The 19317-nt window shown below is 47.6% G+C and overlaps 1 protein-coding gene across 46 annotated transcripts in view; it reads right to left on the reverse strand.

Annotated features, from left to right (window-relative positions):
• CELF4 (CUGBP Elav-like family member 4) overlaps positions 1–19317 on the reverse strand; it is an 818464-nt gene that overhangs the window by 282871 nt on the left and 516276 nt on the right. For 22 of the 46 annotated variants that reach the window (XM_044431447.1, XM_044431426.1, XM_044431445.1 and 19 more), the window contains exon 4: positions 15453–15467. The exons of the other annotated variants lie outside the window; for them this stretch is intronic. In XM_044431447.1, the coding sequence (XP_044287382.1) occupies positions 15453–15467 (15 nt within the window). The remainder of the gene's footprint in view (positions 1–15452; positions 15468–19317) is intronic. 46 annotated transcript variants of the gene reach the window in all.

The following is a 19317-nucleotide window of genomic DNA, read 5'->3' on the forward strand; positions in this document are numbered from 1 at the left end:
TCTCTTCCTTCTCTTTCATCTCCTCCTCCTCCTCCATCTCTTCCTTCTCTTTCATCTCCTCCTCCTCCTCCATCTCCATCTCTTCCTTCTCCTTAGTCTCTGTCTTGTCCTTCCCCTTCCCCTTCCCCTTCTCTTCCTTCATTTTTGAAAATTCTGTAGCTTGGGCTTTGGTCTATGTAAGACCAGTTTTGCACTCTTCCTATGAAAGGTGGTTTTGCTAGGCTTAAGCCTCTGGCAGGAGGGTTCAGCTATTGGCAACATCTCCATATGGTTACAAGTCTCATAAGATTTTGAGTCCTTTCTGTGTGGCCTATGCTTTTCTGAAAGCCCAACTGAGAGTTTATTTATTATTAAACTTACATTCCACTGCATTAGCCCAAGGGCTCTCTAAGCAGATTGTAATAGACTGAAAACACAAAATAACAATAAAAACAGTCAAGTAAAGCATATAACCATATCCAGAAAGAGGGGAAAAAATTATACAGCTGAAGGGAAATTAAAACAGCATAGATTTAAAAAATATCATATAAACAAAAATCTTCACAATTGACATGATAAAATCAATTATTAAAATCTCTAGAAAATAAAGTTGCTTTTGCCTGACTCTGAGAAGATTGCAAGGATGGCACCGGGCAAACTGCTTTGGGAAGGCCGTTCCATAAATGGGGGGCAGCCACTGAGAAGGCCCTGCTTCTGCTCGCCATCCTCCTTACCTCCTTGGAGGATGCTCTCTCAGAAGGGTCTCGAAAACCAACCTTAGGGACCAGGTAGGTGCATATGGGAGCAGGAGGTCCTTCAGGTACCCTGGTCTCAAGCTGTTTAGATCTTGTTTAGGGCTTTATAAGCCATTTAGGGCTTTATAAAACTTGTCCATGTCAGGAAGAGCTCTTGACCTCCATCCTCCAAGGAGTACTCTTGGTTTCTTTTCTACTTCCTCTAGGCTGGGGTGGACAGGACATTGAACTGGATTTATTGGCAGATATCTGGGTGATTTGCTGAAGGTTTCTGCCATTTATTTATTTTTTTATCAACAGTAGTAAATCTTCCTCCACCCACTGCCACCATAACTTTACATTGTTGAAATAAAGAATGCTTTGGGCAAGTTGGAATAGGTTTTCTGGACTGAAGAACCAAGAACTCCCCTCAGTTTTGGTCCTCCAACCACAGGGCTCAGCCTTCTTCTATTCCAGACTTGCCTTTTGTCCCAGCATCCAGCTGGGGGATATTGGGGGTTCTTGTAAAATTCAGAGTCAATAGTCCAAGCCCGAGATTTATTCAATTTATTTAAAACTTTTATATCCCATCACCACATGCCTTGGCATCTCAGGACGACTTACACATGTAGAATTAAAAACAATAAAACAATAACAAATCAATAAGATTATATAAAAACAAAAAACAAAAAAGCGACTGTTAACGATAAAATTAAATCTTAAAATAGCCATTAAATAAAAAGGTTTTAACTTGGCGCCGAAAAGAATATAGATTTGTACGTAACTGTTCTAGGCTAACAATAAGACTCAACCATGGGAGTGCCAAAAGTTTAATCCAGTAGCACCTTCTCTAAACACCTGAAGGAGTTTAGAGAGTCATTATCAGGGACTGCCATGAAGCTTTGGATCCCACCTCCCCCAGACCCTGAGTTTCAGGTATTCTGCAGAGCCTTTCCCCTTTTATTTGCTGGCACTCGGCCGGGGTATACTCAATGTTGCACTTCGTCTTGGATAAGCCACCTCTAGCCATGAGGATGGGGCTGGGTGGGGTGGGAACCGTTACAGACCAGCATTACGCAAAATAAAAACTGGATGGCTGTACACTTTGCCAGTTACACTGAATCTACGCAAAGCTGCTTTCTCATTTCACTCCTGTTACTAATTTTTGAAAATCCCTTAACCTTATAACATACATTATTATGTAAGAAATGCTCACAACTCTCCCAGTTGCAACATTCACGTTGACTTCGAAGTGACATTGATTCTTTAGCGTTTGGACACTCTGCTGATTTTTATTTTTAATTCCTAGACTTCCTGTCATCCAGTATGGGCGAGCCACCATCCTCTGGTCCGGTCCGGTCCGGTCCGGTCCTCTCCTCTCCTCTCCTCAATGCCCTGCATCCCACGTGCTTAAGTATTCAAGAATCCTTCTTTATGCTGCAATCTAATTCATCTGCAAGTGTGTTGATCACCCCAAGAGCCTGCATGAAAAAAGACCCGAACGAACGTCATACTGTGGCCATCATGTGCCACATCAGATATTAATACTTGAAGGCATCCTCAAAGTTACATCCCAGTGCAGGTGAAGCAGAACGCAACGAGAACAACAAGCTCCCAGGGAGAGATCCTCATGGGCTCCCTTTTCAGGGACGGGGAAATCTGTCAATTCCACTTTCCCTTAGATTCACATGTGAAACTCTCAAGTCCTTCCTCTCCCAGATGTGTGAAAGATTTTGCAAACTGTGAAGAACTCTTGAAGAATGAACTGAATTTTCACCCGTCTGGACGAGCCAAGCACAGCTCTCGCAGGCATGGAGAAGACCACAAGGCACCGGGCTGCCACGGAGTGTTTAAAGTGAGGATCTTGTCAAAAACAGAAAGAAAATGGCAGCCATGATAGACATGAACGCTGCTGAATCTCTGAGGATTCAGACCCAGACTTTATGAGCTAAGCATTTAAAACCTTGGGCTTTGAAGGATCATTAAACAGACAAATAAACAAGCAAGCAGGCAGGCAAACACCTCTAGTTTGTCCTGAATATGGTGGGTTCCCAAATGTTGGCCATTTCTTATCAAAATGGAACTGAAATTATAATCCACCTCTATTGTTAATGCAGTAAGCCGAGCCAACAGTCCATCTCATTCAGACATTACCTTCGGGGGCTTCAAGCCACTTTCCTGAAAGCCTTTCTAGTCCTGGACTGAATCCTTTGCTCTTTGAATGCAGAGCATAATGTCCACCCAAAGACTTTTGCAGGCCTCCCAGGTCAGCACCGCAAAAGCTCTTGTCCCCTCTGGAATTCCAGAATGAGTCTGTCCGTACATTTAAGTTTGGTCAGAAGATTCACCCTGAGAATGTCGTGACCCCGAGAATGCCTCTGCCAGCCATGACCACCCACAGCGCTGGCCAGACGCACCACACTGCAGTTGTGCTCCGGGTCAAGACCGTGCCCATTTCCGGGGAAATGAAAAGCTGATTATTCTGGGATGCTGGTCTACAGTTAAAGAACAGAAAAGTGGCATGAGGGAGGACAGTACAGCAGCGGGGCTGCGGGGGAAGCAGGGCCATCGGCAGCTGCAGGCAGAGGGGACCACTTGGAAACGCAAACTTGTTCATTCCTGCCCGAGCTGCTTCTTTGCTCTGGGATCATTGGCACTGACGCATCGGAATGAGACTTCCTCCTTCCCCTCCCTCTCCCCTGCCCTCCCCCGCACCGGGTTCCCCTTTTATTTATTTATTTTTGTGCAAATCAGGGCTTTAATTGTACATTGCCTCTGAGGAATCAATGGGATTTATTGCTGCCACCACCTCAGCTGTGAAATGTTTGCCGTTGTGACACAATGGATTATTTTTTAATAATCTCGCCCTCCGACGTCCCACTTTCTTTGTAATGGGCTCGGTTTGGAGCCAGGCGCAGATGACTTACTGTGCATGGATTTTGGATGATGCTTCTTTTACTGTGGGCTGTTTGGCAGTGGAAGCAGCAGGTTAACTGCTTCATGTCCGCATACCCGGAAGTGCTGAGCTTCCCTGCTGTTGGAGATGGCTCAGGGCCCAGGGCTGGCGAGCAGATGGCACAGGAAGGACAGTGGCGGCCCCACCACCAAGCCCCCAAATTTGCTGAAATTTCCTCTAGAGGCTAAAGTGTGGCTGATGCAGAAGGTTGTGGGAAGGTGCACAAATTATGTGGAAATGAGTGTTTGGGTTTGAGAAAAGACGAACATGCTCATGTTTTCAGTAATTCATGAATATTTTGGGGCACGTGCACTTGCCATTAGCCTTAGAGCTTTGAACAGGGCATGCATACAGGTTTGACATGTAAAATTTTAATTTTTGTACAATGCTACCTGTTGCCCAAGTAGCTTAGGCCTAGAATTGGGCAAGGACTCCAAATCAGTTGGGCCTCTCCTATATTTTTGCTGAGCCCTTCCCTTCCCTTCCCTTCCCTTCCCTTCCCGGGAATGAATCTTGCTGAATGAAAATTGGCACCTCTGTTCTCCACTCCCCAAGATGGATTGGTTTCCATGGGTAACAGAGACAGGGGATGGGAGAGAGGCAGGGATGGGTTACCAGCCAGAATTGTGCGAAGTATGCGTAAGTGGGGTGGAGACACTCTAAACTTGTGCTGGTCTCACTGCAGGGAAGGGTTCCTTGCATTTCTGGGCAGCCTTGTGTTGTATTTGAGCACCACCCTGCTTAGGACCAGAACTTCCCTGATGCTCAGGAATGGTGGTATCCTGAGCTGTTGCAAGGGGCTTTGTGGCAGTCAAACCCACAATTCAGCTTGCCTGGGATGTTGTATCCAGAGCAGCGAACAAGGTATCTCCAGGAAGATGTCAAACCAGACTGCAGAACAACAAGCAATGTTGTTTGTTTGTTCATTTTGCAGGGAGAAGCCTCTGGTAAACTGTCTTACCAGAGGCTGCATGAGTAGACAGAAGCCAGTTTTTCACTCATGGCACCAGAAGCCTGTCCCAAATGCACATCACCTGGTTTTTAAGCAGTGCTGCTGTAAGGGTAGGACTTAGGGGCATTGGTCCGGGGTCTCAGTAGAATGAACAAGACGGCCCCCAAATCTGGAAGGGCTGGGTTTCTGTGTTTTGAAACGAGCAGAGTGATGCCTGATACCAAAGACTAGCAACTGTGAGCTCCGGATCGGCACCATGGGTATATATAGAGTACACCACTTGTACTCTATATCAGGAAAGGGTGAAGTTTCCAAGGACACAGGAATCCTCTGCCATTTTGTGCTTGCTTCAGCAGCACATATACTAAAATTGGAACGATGCAGGAATCCTCTGCCATTTTGAGGACCTACCTTTCCTTCAAAAGGTCTTCCTTGGGCAGGCGCTTGGTCATCTGGAACAGGGTGGGTTGCATGTACACCCTGTCCTTCCCTTATGATCATGGACAGGGACTGGGAGATTTTCTGAGGCTCAGCCCCTGGCTTCCCCCCGGAGGGCTGGAAAGCCCTGGAGAATCACTGCAGGGAGATGGGTCAGGAGGGTCTGAGGCAACAGGACCCAATGAGGTTAGGAACCCATGCACAAAACACGGCATCTTGCCCATTCTTGGCACTCAACTCCTTCAGAAGAGGCAGTCCTAATGTAAAAATATTCCAAGGAAAAGTCAGCCACTTGCTGTGTTGCAGCTAAGCCAAAGGCAACTGCCTTCTTTTGCTTCTTGGTACCTGGGAAGCCCTGCCTCGGAATGTCCCACTCCTTCCGTGGAGGCCTCCATGAACAAGTCTTTTGGCTTTGCCTTCTTTCTCCTGGGGATGGCAGCCCCTTCACCCAGCCCTGTCTCTTTCCCATCCTGGTTGGGGCCTGCTTGTTCCATCCACAAAGATCTCCCCCTTTTGGGATCACGGACAAAACAATACAGAGAGGATGTACCATTTTGCCAGTCCTAGCGTAACCACCCCCTTTTCTCATCCAAAGCAACGGTCCCCCTCCCAGCAGGGCCTTCGACTCTCTGAGCATCTTCTGCCTCTCCCCTTCTCCTCCTTTTGGGAAAGACTCATAGTTAGTAGTTTAATTACTAGGTTGCCACAATCGTTTCAATAAAATAATAGTAATAATTGTCTGGAAAGCTTGATAGGACTTTATTGCTCCTTCAGTATCTCAAGAGAGCAACTTCTCTACCCAGACTGAACCATCGGAATGTTATCCAGACTTGCCTCGCTGGTAGTGGGCTGCACCCGTCTGACATCAGACTGCTCTCGGGTGGAATCGCAAGAGATTTCCCCAGCACGCCATTTGAGTCAAAGTCCCCACTGCCTTTGTATTCTGGCAGGGCTGAAACCTTGACACACTGCAGAGCAGTAACGCTCAGACATGCACTGCGATCGAGTCTGGGAAGGATGAGAAAAATGCGCTTTGCATGTGCTCAGGGCTCCTCTTCTCACAACCATTCCTTTGCCTCCTGCAGGGTGGGTGGTGGGCTTGAGAAATGGCACTGGGCACAGGTTAGAATAAGCAAAATTTATTCAAAGGGGGCACAGCCTTTTGCAATGTTTCTTACTGTGCCATGAGACGCCCCGTGCAATCTACCCGTGTTAGGACGGGAGACCTGTTTTGAGCTAAGCCGTGCTACTAGTGGAAGCACCTCCCAGATCTTTTGGACTACAACTCCCACAAGCCTCAGCACATGTGGCTAGTGATCAGGCACTGCAGAAGTGGGGTTCCCAAATTTTCGAGGGTGCCAGGTTATCTGCCCCTGTGAGGTAACCTTCAATTTTTTTGCAGAAAATAGCCAGGGTCCCCAGCCCTCCATTCTCCCAGATGGACACTAGCAGTTGGAAGAAAGTCCTGCCAAAACTCTGACGTGGCACTTAGTCTCGTCTGATGACCTGCCCACCGCTCTGTACTGCCTTCACCCCAACCAAAACCAAGCGAAAGCATTCCAGAACGGCCTCCGCCAGCCATTCCTTGTTAGCCTCCCCTCCTTCCTACTAATGTCCCGCCCTCTAATATTGTAAGTTCCTTGGGACAGGGGCGTTTTCCCGCCTTGCCTGGTGCCACACTAATACTAGGGCTGCCAAACAACCATATACACATTTTAAGAGTTGTTACCTACACATTACTTTTTGAAGTTGAATTGAATTACGGTAGCGAGATGCAGTATGACGTTTGCTCGAAAGATGGCATTCATCAAATGAATCCTATGCCACCATGTGACACACAGTTCAGTTGAAGAAGATGGCAGAATTGTCACTGGATGAGCGCAAGACCATTTTGAAGTGGTGTTTGAAATTCAAGAACGTTGTGGAAGAACAACAACCATGGAGGTGTGCGTATGTGACAGAACCTCCAACATACAAAACAGTTACATGCGTTTGTGGTACGTTTGAGAGGCGGGGTACTGTGGGACGTGTACAGGAGAGGATCCGGGAGGCCTCACACCGCAACCAGTTCACCTCAGCCAGGAGAGTCTGGACACTGATGGGAACCACTCTGAGCACCTCTCGTGATTGCAGAAGTCAACCTGACTTGTATTCATCTTTTGTGATCAGTATATATTACAATTTTAAAACCATGTTTTCCTTTCTTGAAATGCATATATATTTTTGGCACCCTCTGTATTTAGAACAACTGGGATGGAAACCCCAGCAGAATATTCAGGAGCACCATCCGTGGGGGTGGAGCAGAGGGGGGCAGCCAAGGGTCCACTTACCAGGGGAAATTTGCTTATCTTGCAACGGAGCTGATTGCTGCCTTATGCACATATCAGAAATCGTGACCTTCAGCCGCCCCCCCTTGATGAAGATTGTACTGGGCTGTGCCCTGGTGTTGTGTAGCTGGGGAGACAACCGGATTCGTTTCTTTTTGGCTGTGGAGTGTTCGTCCACTAGATGGCGCTGTGGGCTGCAGAACCCTCCAGAAGTGATAAAAGATGGAGAGCAAGGGAGGCCATAATCCTGCCTAGATGCTCATTTCAGGAAGAAATGAACCTGCAGCAGAGAAGCATTTGGGGCACCACTTCGCAGGGGCTTCCATGTGGCATTGCCACTGTTATGGACTCTTGGCTAGAGGATTTGCATGGATTTGGGCATAGGTGAGGAGTCCCCCTCCCCACACAGTCCGAAGCATGCAGGAGGCAGGACCGGTGGGCCCAGTCCCCCCTCTGCATGTTCAGATCTGCCTTTGCAGCAATGCCTTCTGGTCAGGATCCTCTGATTTAGGGATCCTGTGCAAGGAGCTGGTGAGGGATCCGGTCTGGTGGCTCCCAGCTTGACGTCCCCCGACCACACGCAACGTGGGTCACTCCAACATCAGGGTGGGCGCCTTAGCAAGTCCACACTGGATGGGTGAAGAGGCTATGGCATCCCTTTGCCATGATCTTCATCAGGAACCCCTGAGCTTTCCTCCCCAGTGAAGATTAGTAAGCTCTGACCCAAGAAGACAAGGTAAGATGGAAACCTGAGAGCAATTCCAGTGGCTTCAAAAGGGGACCAGCCGAATCCACAGAGGTGATGGTGGAGAGATGGCCGTTGGTCGTGATGGCTCTTTGCTACCTTCAGCATCAGAGGCATCTGCATGAGGGTTCCTAGAGCGCTTGGGCAGGAGGCTATCCTGCCCAGGACCTACTGGTGAGTTTCCCAGAGAGAGCTACTTAGCTGCAGTATTAATAGAATGCTGGGAGGACCTTTGGTCTGATTCATCACAGCGCTTCTTAAGTTCTTAGCACAGGAATCAGTGCCAGGATCCTTCTCCAGTGTCTCGCACATCAGCATGGATCAGTGCAAGGGACAGAGCTTATATCTAGCTGATGTTTCTAGTCTTGCAACAGTGTTGGGATTTCACAGTAGGCTGACTGTAAACTTCTCATACTGCATTACTCAGAGCTGTAGAGAAGATGCAGGTGGGCAGTTGTCTTGGTTCTGGCATGGCTGCATCTCCTAGCAAGTCACGGGCTGTTCCTTCTGGCCCATCCTGTCCATCAGTACGTTCTGGTTAAGAAGGGTCCTAGCTCTGGAAATAGATAGAATCTGGCTTTGATTCTGCAAGTCCTTAAGAGTTTGGGGGATCTCCCTGCAGTTCAAGCCAGAACCCGAGGGGGAGCTGTAAACATAGCTGGAGACACACTTAGTGGGGGGCCTCACCCCCCCCAATCTCTCCCAGCCCCCTTGCTTAGAGTTTCTAAACGACTTACAATACTGGTATCAGCATTTAGCTTCTTACCTCCTTTTATCCAAGAAGTAGCCACAAAACTCAGCTTCAGCAGAGCCAGCTTTTTCTAACTTATCCCCTTTGGCCTTTGTTTTCTGGACATCTTTAACTTTCAGAGAGACCAGGGAAAGAGGGGGAGGGAGAGATCGAGAGAGAGACAGACAGACAGACAGGGACAGAGAGATCATTCCAGCCAGGTCCCTCAGTGCACGAAGTGAATATAGTGCTCCTCATGGCATTCAGGAGATCTTTACAAACGTCCAAGTCTCCCTCTTGGGTGGGCAGCTAACAGGTCCAGGAATTGGGCTGCTTGCCTGCTCTGGATGGAGCTGCATTGCCTCTGAAGGATCCATCCTTGTCACCTGAGTGTTCCCAGAAACCTCAAGCGCTCGTTATCCACTGTCTGTCGCGCCCCTTATGACTGTTCCTGGTTGGGGGTAGCCCGGCCACGATGATCCATGCAGAGGTAACGTCCGGATCATGCTGTTGCAACGTGGTCTATGTGGGGTTGCCCTCGAACTAGTTTTAGAAACTGAAGCTAGTGTAGAATGAAGCCACGGAGGTGGCCAGTGGAGGATCACTTTGCTAAACACCCATTCCGGACAAAGGAACTGCACAGGCTGCCTACTTATTTTATTTATTTATTTTATTTATATTGCGATTTATATCCTACAAAGGCTCAAGGCAGCTTACATCATTCTCCTCCTCCATCTTATCCCCAGGACAACAACCCTGTGAGGTAGGTTGGGCTGAGAGCCTGTGACTGGCCCAACGTCACCCAGTTGGCTCCATGGCTGAGCGGAGACTTGAACCCGGATCCCCTGAGTCCCAGTCCCGTGCTCTTAACCACTGCGCCACACTGGCTCTTCTTGCTAGCAAGCCTCCTTCAATGTTTCATTGCTCATTCAAAGCAAGTTCTAAAGAACTTTGAGTGAGGATACCTAACTGTTTGGCCTCCTTATGTGCAACGAATTGGACTGTGAGGGCCTCCAAGGAGGTCTTATGGGTCTTCCCATGACTCGCAGTTTGTCATCATGGAACGGCATGCCCAGAAGTGTCGCCCATCTTCTGGAACACTTTCCCATGGAAGGTTCAAGAGACGGAAACAGTGGTGAACTTTGGATACCTTTTGCACATTTGCTCAGGTTTTCATTGATTTACAGTCTCACTTCTTTGGTTTGTAGCTTAAAAATGCATTTGCTCTTGGTTGTTATATTGCATTCCACGTAGTTTTATTTAAAGGGATCTCTGCTGATACTCGAGTGCAGGACATAGAATAATCAATTCGAGTCATGACAACCCAGATTCAGACTGGGCATCAGGAAAAGCTTCCTCACTGCCAGAGCAATAGCACAGTGGAACCAGCTGCCTGGAGAGGTGGTGGGCTCTCCCACACTGGAGACATTCAAGGAGAAACTGGGAAGCCATCTGAGTGGGATGGTGTGACTTGGTGTCCTGCAACAGCAGGGCTTGGACCCAATGGCCTTCATGGTCTCTTCCAACTCCGCTAGTCTATGATTCTATGAATGCCACAACACCCTCTGAATCCCATCTGCTTGTCCCTGCATTCAGGCTCCTCCCTCAGTCCTCCGTTCCCATGCGCACGGGCTTGCTGTGCCACCATCCCATCCATCTTGGAAGGATTTCATGGTTCAGAAGCTGTAACGAATGATACCTTCAGGCAGACTCTTCTACCTCATCTCTCCAACTATCTCTGGTCCCTATTCTGCTTTCACTCACACTTCAGCAATCTCCCAAAACACCATCCTCTCTCTCTTTATTCCCAGAATGCCCATTAGGAAAAAAAATGTTCTGGTTAGTTAATGGCTGCCACCCTTCCAGTGCCTCGAGAGAGGTCATCCTTAAATCCTGCAGAACTACAGTAATCAAATGGGGTAAAATTAAGAAGAGTTGCTTCTATTCCTGGGAGCCCTTGGTCCCCTTGGAACAAATGCCTGCCTGAAATTATGCATGTTTTTAGTTAAGAGCCCAACACACTTAAATATTCCCCACAGTGAGCAGATGCTGAAATCTATGTTTTAAAAAGCTGACAGAAATGATGAGAAAAACCTCACCAGACTTCAACGGTTGTCATGAATGAAAGAACAAATTATCGCAATGGGCAGGTACCTCCTTGTAGGAAGCTCCTTTGGACAGCAGTCCCTACTGACGTATCCTTCCCATAGTTTTCAGGCTTGAGAGTGTGGGGATCCCACACCATGCAATAGCCTGGAATTCTGCAGGCAAGTTCAATGGATTTTTCCTGACAAGGGTGTCCTGCTGCTCTGCTCTGCGAAGTGACAGGTTCTTGTCTCTCCAGGGAAGCACTTCCACGGACCTAAATCTATCAGTGCTCATAGTATCTTGCACATGTTCTACAGGACTCTTCTGCTTCATGACACAAAGGACATTACTGGTGTCACAGCTTAGCCTTAGTGAGCAATCCTATGGCCCCGACCAGGGTCTGCGAGGGCCATAGGATTTTTGATATTCCCAACTCTGAGGTCAGATGCTGCCCTCTGGCCTTGGGGCTGGGAATTGGTGCTCCAGCCCAAGAAAACAGCTGCTCGTTGAGGTTGGGAGATCATCCTCAGAGAGGGGGAAGTGGAGCTTTTTAGCAGGTGGGGAGGAAAGGATGGGAAAGCCTAGGATATGAAGCAACATGCGGCCATTCCAGCTTCCTTCCCTCCCCTTCTAAGATACTCCAGCAAGGTGGGTGGAAAGAGCAGGCCGGGAGGATGGGGAGCTGACAATCACCCCTGATACTTGTCCTATTTTGCATTGGATGTTCATAAGCTTCAGAGTTCCTGGGCTTAAAGATCTATGAATAGGATTGTACCTATGAATCATTGCAGATATCAAATCTTGACTCCCAAAAGGTTGAAGTTTACTTAGCCCAACCTTCTTTCTAAAAGCAGAACCACCATTTGACTGTCCCCATTCAGGGATGTGGACCCTCTGGCCATGGGCTGGATTGGGCCCACAGGACACCATCTATGGAGCCTCCATGGAGGCAACTAGAAAGAGAAAGCCTTGGCCTCAAAGGTCTACCTCCCGGAGAAATTCTTCCATGGAGAACCCAGCTCAGGTTGGAGATAAAGTGTGGGTGTAGACAGAGAGGGACTCATCCAGTGCTAGGAAGACGATATGGTGCACCAAGCCAACAAAATCTGCTGATGCTGAGAAGAGGTGCTGCTCAAGCCTAGGAATGAGACACACGAGGAACTGTGGGGAATCAAAACGGATTCATTGAGCCATCCATCGTTTTGCTAGAACCCTGATATCAGACTCCCGGAGCCAGAGAGGATCCTGGAAGAAAGGAGGGGCAGTGCTCAGAGTAGTGAGCTTTAAGGAGGAACTGGTGGCAGAAGAGGTTCCTGAAGAAAGAGTTGAAGGAGAAAGGAAGTCTTACGACAGATGCAGTTCTTTGAACAAGGAGGAGCATGACAGCAAGTCTTAGTGAAGGGGCTCTGGAAGAGGGAGGCATAAAGAAGCTGTTCTTTAATGTGTTCTCCCGGACGTGTTACAATTTGCAGTGGTCTCATATTGCGAGAACAGGAAGGGAATCGATGCATTTGAAGCATAGCGCTAGAGAAGTTTGCAGAGACCTTGGGCCAGCAGAAAGACGAACAAGTAGGTCCCGGATTAACGCGAGCTCTGCAAGCAAGAGCAGCAAGCCTGGGCCTGGATGCCTTAAGCACATGACGAGAAGGCAAGGCTCCCTGGAGAAGGCGGCCATGCCAGGAAAGGCAAGGGCAGAGGATGAAGAAGGCGAGGCCAGAGGCGGGGTGGACCGAATCCGTGGCTGAAGCTGCAGCCATGAGGGGCCTAGGGCCAAGCAGGGCTTTGGAGGGCTTTCATTCCTAGGGTCTCCAAAACCTGGAGAGGACTTGCCAGCAGACTGACAGACTCGGGTGGCCTCTTGAGGACGTTCTGCCTGCAGCATGTGGCTCTCCAGGCACCGTTCATTCCACCCAGCTCTCACCAACGGAATCGGGTCCTGCCAGCTGCAGAATACTCACTGGCACAAAGGTGCCTTGTGCACACCCACATTTCTGAAAATGCGCAGAGCTCTCCTCCCGGAACCGCGCAGATCCTCCCGACATGTACATTGCCACATGTTAGGCTTTTTTTTTTTTCTTTTGCCCTCCTTTTCTAGAAGGAAATTTGCATAAGATCGGGTAAGTTTTTTTAATGAGTCCATGCAATCCATGGGACTTGGGAAAGACTGGTCCACTGTGGAATCTGTGGGGAGGAGTCGACGAAATCCAGTTGCTTGAGTTTGTTGTAGATTGCTCTTCATCCTTATGTACCACCAGCCCTCATCATTTCACGGAGACTGAAATGCTGAGCACACACGCTTCAAAGCAGGCCCTGTCTGAATCCATGGGACCTTCTTACCACTAAGTGTCCATGATCCCCATGAGAGAGTTATTGTGAATGTCAATTCACCTTTCGAATGGCAGTCTGAACAGACCCTATATTTTCCTTTCCGCCCAATGTCCATGGAATCATTGAATCCAAGTCCAACGGAGCATTTCTCAGTCAGTCCAGAAGAGAAGGGAAGATGTTGCGGCACTCACAGAAGTGACTAACCTTAGGAGAAAAATTAGCAAAGAAGGACTGAAGTTACTGCATACCTCTTGAAAAAAAATTCCCTTAAACTATGCCAGGTGTTTTATGAATAGGATCTACTACCTAGGTGCATATAAATATCTATTCATGTATTAAGGCTATCAAGGTTCTCTTTGAAGAGAGGAATAAAACTAACGCTCATTCAGAGCCAATGGTATTGAAATTCCAAGCGGCAGTCATACATCTTTTAAAAAGAAAAAGAAAAATGTGATCAAAAGAAAGAGAGAGAGAGAGAGAGAGGGAGAGATGCATTTTCTGATATTCATGAAAAGCAATAACGCTTCCCTGACCTTGCTTTCAAGTAGCCACTCTCTGAAATACCGGCAGGAGTAGCACGGATGCCAATTGGTAGGCGGGCTGCAGTTGTCACTCGTTGCTGTCCTTGAAAGAAAAGGATTTTTTTTTCTAATTCCATTGATTCCCGGAGGTTTGTAGCCCAGGTATATCAGCTCTACATCAAAGAGCACTGACAGGAAGTTTCACCCATCGGCCGCCTGCAGTATATTAAACCACACACAGCTGGAGTGCTTCCCCCCCACTGTTATGCTAGGCTAATGCTTTGGGATTTTACTGCCAGCCTGACAAGTGGAGGGATTTCAGAAGGAAGGATTAGGCCCCATGCTTGCATTTCTAACCGTAAGGGCCGCGGGTGCCAAATTCCACCTAAAGCACCCCTTTGCAGTGCGCCTGGAGCTTCCTGAGGGAAAGAAACACCCCAAGAATGCCAGGAAAAGCAAAACTCTTTTGGGCAAGATGAGCAAGATGAGGGCTGACGCAGCCCTGCCTGGCACCCAGAACTCACAGTATTGTACAATACTCACAGTATTGATCAAGCTAGAGTCAGTGTGGCGCAGGGCCACAAGGTTGGTGGCTGGTTTGCAGGGGATGCCGTATGAGGCGAGACTGAGGGAACTGGGTCTCTTCAGCCTGGAGGAGAGGAGACTCAGAGGGGATCTGTTGGTGACAGAGGGGGTGTCATGTGGAGGTGGATAGAGACCTGTTCTCCCCTACAGAGGAAGGCAGGATGTGCTCCAATGGAGCAAAGTTCAGGGAGCCAAGATTCCCATTTAGATGCCAGGAAGCACTTCCTGACAGTCAGGACCCCGAGGGTGTGGAATGGGCTTCCACGAGAGGTCGTTGAGGCCCCATCGGTGTGGGTGTTCAAGGACAGGCTGGACATGCACATGGTGGGCATGTCATGAGTGGAGCCGACTGAAGCCGGGAGTCAGACTAGATGGACCAGGAGGCCCCTTCTGACTCATTCTGTTTCTATGTTTCTTTGTTAAGCTGTGATCTGGTGGATTAGGGTTCCATCCACGGATTAGTTCCAGAAAGATACATCTGGATGACTGTATCATATGCATTAGGAGACCTGCATAATGAACACAAAATGCATTCATGGTTTTTGTGGGTCTCAGATATGGATGAGTGAGAATTTCATTCCAATTTAGTTCCAAGAAGTGCTCATTGCCATTCACATCCTTCTGCATGGAGAAGACATGGACAAGGGACAAGAAGACCCTCACATGTACAGATGTCAAACCCACCATATTTTCAAAACCTGAGTTTGCTTCCTCGGACATCCTTGCATTTTGCTGCTGAACTTGGTTGCCACTTGTTTTCCAGAGAAGCTCTCCTCTCGAAATGCTGGATGGCAGCCAGGTCCTCCTGAAGAGCCGTCACCACTATTGAATTTGGCTAGTGCCTAAGGCTGAGGATTTTGCTGCAGTTTGGTTTGGATAAGTATTTACCAGAATTTGCAAATTTCTTCATAAATGGAACAGAAAGAACCTGAGATTTTAATAATAAATAATAATAATAATAATAATAATAATAATAATAATAATAATGGGATAAACTGAAACTGATAGATTCAGCCATCCATCGGCGATTAATCATTGTTAAGCTCCATTCAACTTGCCTTATAACCACTGGGTGTTTTAAACACTCCTGGAGACTTCTTAGAAAAAACAGAGTGCATGCAAGGAAACTAGAAAACTGCAATTGTCACAAATTCATGCTTGAGATGTCCCGATCTGCAGCTCTCTTGCTACCATGCAAATTGAATCGAGCTGTCTGCACCGTTTGGATCATCTATGAAGGTTGTGATACAATTCTCAGCGGTTAAACGAATCGGCATTTGCCTTGAAAAATAATCGGAGGGATTTAACATTAAATGTGGCCTAAGCATCATATTAAATAAATGATATGACATAAAATATGTATTTTGAAGAAGAATACACATGGACACATTTTGGGATTAGCTAGGGATTTGAATGCATGCTTTAATGTGTACTTTAAGATGTTGTTGTTTTAAAAATTCAGATTAAAATGGGAACAGAACAGGACTATCCAAAGAGCAAGGGCATCTGAAGATGGCATGAACCAGAAAGGGGCTGATTTGTGCACCTCTAATCCCGAACGCCTCTAGATCAAATAACTCAGATGTAAGAATGGAGAAGCCCTGCCGAACACTGCAATAGCACTGCTGGTTACAGCTGTGGGTAACATCCTTGATCAACCAGTGTTTTAACTTGGTAGCTGTTCGCTTCATGCCACCCTGGGACTTAAAGCAGCTCCAGAGGCCCAGCTTGTGTGTCTGCCTTTCAGATCGATTGGATCGGCAGGCACTAGGGACAGAGTCTTTTTGGTGGTGGCCCCAACTCTATGCCTATGCTTAGCCCCCTTAGTGCTGGCTTTTAAACAGGTCTTTGTAACCCGTTTATTATTCCATATGTTTGTGATGACGGTCCTGTGCTGAGCTGAATAGTTTATATTGCTGGTGCTTTTGCACTTTTTAAAAAAATTGTTCTTCTTAGTGCTCAAACTGCAGAATTTAGTGTTCAGATTTGAAAGGTTTTAAGTGCTGTTTTAATTGGATTGGATTTTGATCCTGTTCTCCTCCTACAAACTATCTTGAGAGAGCTTAGCCCAAAGTATTTTAAATAGATTTTATAAATAAATAAGGTAGGAACCAAGGGGAAAGGAATTTTACTGGAAAAGTGTGAAAGCTTATGTGTGGCAACACTGGAATCATCATAATTATTGTTGTAAGCCGCCCCGAGGCTTCGGCGAATGGGGCGGCATAAAAATGTTTTAATAAATAAAAAATAAATAATCATATTACATTAGTATCCTGCCCTTTTCCTCCTGCGACGACTGCAAAGTGGTGCATAAGGTTCACCTCCTCCTCTCCATTTTATCCCCACAACAACAACCCTGTGAGGTAGGTTAGGCTGAGAGTCTGTGACTGGCCCAAAATCACCCAGTGAGCTTCATGGCGGAGTGGGGACTGGAAACCAGTTATTACCCAGCACCTTACTCATTATTCCACACTGGCTCACATTACAGAAACATTGTCATGTCACCAAGTCATGTCAGTTCGGGGAAAAAGGGTAAATGAAAACCAGAAGGATGGTACAGCTTTGGTAGGTGGCTCATTTGAAGCACTGGAAAGAAGACGGCGATGCTGAGACAGGACGTGCCTTTTCTGAGCACCCCGAAATACCAGAGCAACACACTCTTGCCTTGATGGATCCAGGGCTGGTCTCAGATTTGCCCCGGTTTGCATTTTGAAGTGAAGCAACCTGATCTGCACTCCCCAAACCTGTTCATAGAATGGCAAGCAGTCATCCTCCGGGGTTTCTCCCCACATTTTGCCAGATTTTGTGAGAAGGTACTCCCAAATTGATGGAGAAAACACACACCTAATCCATGCCGTGGGGCAAAATGTTGAAAATGTACCTCCAGCAGTTGCATGCCAGATGGAAGCTCACTTTTACAGCCTTGAAAGCAATGACTTTCCTGTGTTCTTTGTCTCAAGGATGTGCTATTCAGAACTAAATTCCTTCTGTATGTGGAGGATCCAGTACAGGCCATTGCTAATTGCCACGGGAGAGAAGTTTCCCTCTGTGAACTTGCTGAAAGTCCTTCTCCCATGCTCTGAGAACCTCTGTCCTTCACCCCAGCACTGTACAGTGGCAAATTCTATCCACGTGCACCGAGGGAAGAAACAGTCCCTTTTCTCAGTCTTAGGGAGCGGGCAGTCAAGTCTCCTGCATCCTACAGGGACACAGCTGTCCTATATTGATAGCAGCCCCTTTTCTAAAGGAAGGAAAATTGTCTCTTCAGAAGCAAATAGTTTGCTGGCCAAGGGTAATTCCATGGCTTCACAATTTTCTCCAAAGGTAGACAGTGTTACTGTGGGAATGGTTATTACCTCTACTCTCTCTTTTTGTCTGAATGGTTGGTTGGCATTTGGGGCTTTAGGAAGGGAGCAACTGCTTTGTGTAAAGAGAAACAGAGAAAATAATAAGTCAGTGGCTTGAAAGGAGCTTTAAATATCTCCAACCTGGTGTTTGTTCGTGGGATTTGAGTTGGGCTGAGCTGATGTTGATCCCTTTGTGACCAGACAGTTGTGCGTGCTTTGCCGCTCAGCGCTCCGGCTGCATTTAAGAGATAGTTTAACTGACAGGATGGCTATGACAGATTCCTGTTACATAGGGTAACATGTGGAGGTCAGGATTAGGGCTAACACCTGTTTGATGTTCTAATACAATCTCTTTTTCACCACGAAGTGCTGCATTGCTCTGTCAACACAGTGAGGGAAACTCTAAAATGGTAGCTAGAAGGTGCGTTTTCGGTGTGTTTTCAAACAGAGCTGAGTTAGCAGAGCTGAGCCCAGCCTGTCTGCTGGCCCCTGCCTTGGCTACTTTTTGGTGGTGGTGGGGAGCAACACCTGGGTACATGGTAACCCATGGCATCTCTGAACCTCTCAGCCGGTTTTGTTTTCCTTTGGTGACGTTGTCACCTGGAGATGCAAAAATCAGACCTGACCCTGGCTCTCCTGAGCGCACCAGATTACTTTTCTACACTTAGCCTGGGCTACAAAGCAAGCTGGGCTGAGATCAGGCCTGCAAATACTGGGGAACACTAGCGGCTTCTTTGCATGAAGTACATAACGTCCCCAGTACTTTGTGCAAACTAGGCAATGCTGCAAGTCACACGGGCACAAGAACTGCACAAGAACTTGCTTCCTTCCAGATGCCCAGGAGACAGCTGGGCATGGGACGGACTTGGGATGAGCCTTGGGAGCTTAGATGAGGAATCTAACAGATTCCAAATGGAATCCCTCACACAACCCTCTTGCCACTTACGAACACTGCACAGTAAGGTTACCCCTTTCACCACAGGATTCCTGATTGACTAGGACGAGCCGTGGAGTCTGACTGTCTATACAGGGGTTGCTTTGCGTTATCTGGCTTTGGGCTGCCTCTGCAGCCTCTTCCCAGATGGGCTGTCCCACTCCAGTGCCCCGCAGGGTCTTGCTTGGACTGCCTGCCTGGATGATTAAACTTGCTTTCCTCTGATTTGCCACCTCTGGAAGATTAACCTGACTGAACTGATTTATGTGCCAGGTTTTCCATAAATAGATGGTGTGCAAAGTAGTGTACAGAAGACAGAGCAATATGAATAATATACCGGCACAATAGACTGTAACAACTGCATTGGCTAGAAAATGCATGGCATTTCAAGAGATGGTGGCCATATTTGGGTGCTCAGAAACTGCATCCATGGAGGGATTGTGGGGCCACGCATGCTTAGTGGACCCTTACCAAAAAGGATAAAGGAAAGGAAAGAAAGAAGAGGAAGAGGAGGAGAAAAAGGGAAAGGGAAAAGGAAGGAAGAGGAGCAGCAACTGGAGGGGAAAGGAAGGGAAGGCAAGGCAAGGCAAGGCAAGGCAAGGCAAGGCAAGGCAAGGCAAGGCAAGGCAAGGCAAGGCAAGGCAAGGCAAGGC

This window comes from Varanus komodoensis, unplaced genomic scaffold (assembly GCF_004798865.1).
Source record: "Varanus komodoensis strain SLA01 unplaced genomic scaffold, ASM479886v1 scaffold22, whole genome shotgun sequence".
NCBI lineage: Eukaryota > Metazoa > Chordata > Lepidosauria > Squamata > Varanidae > Varanus > Varanus komodoensis.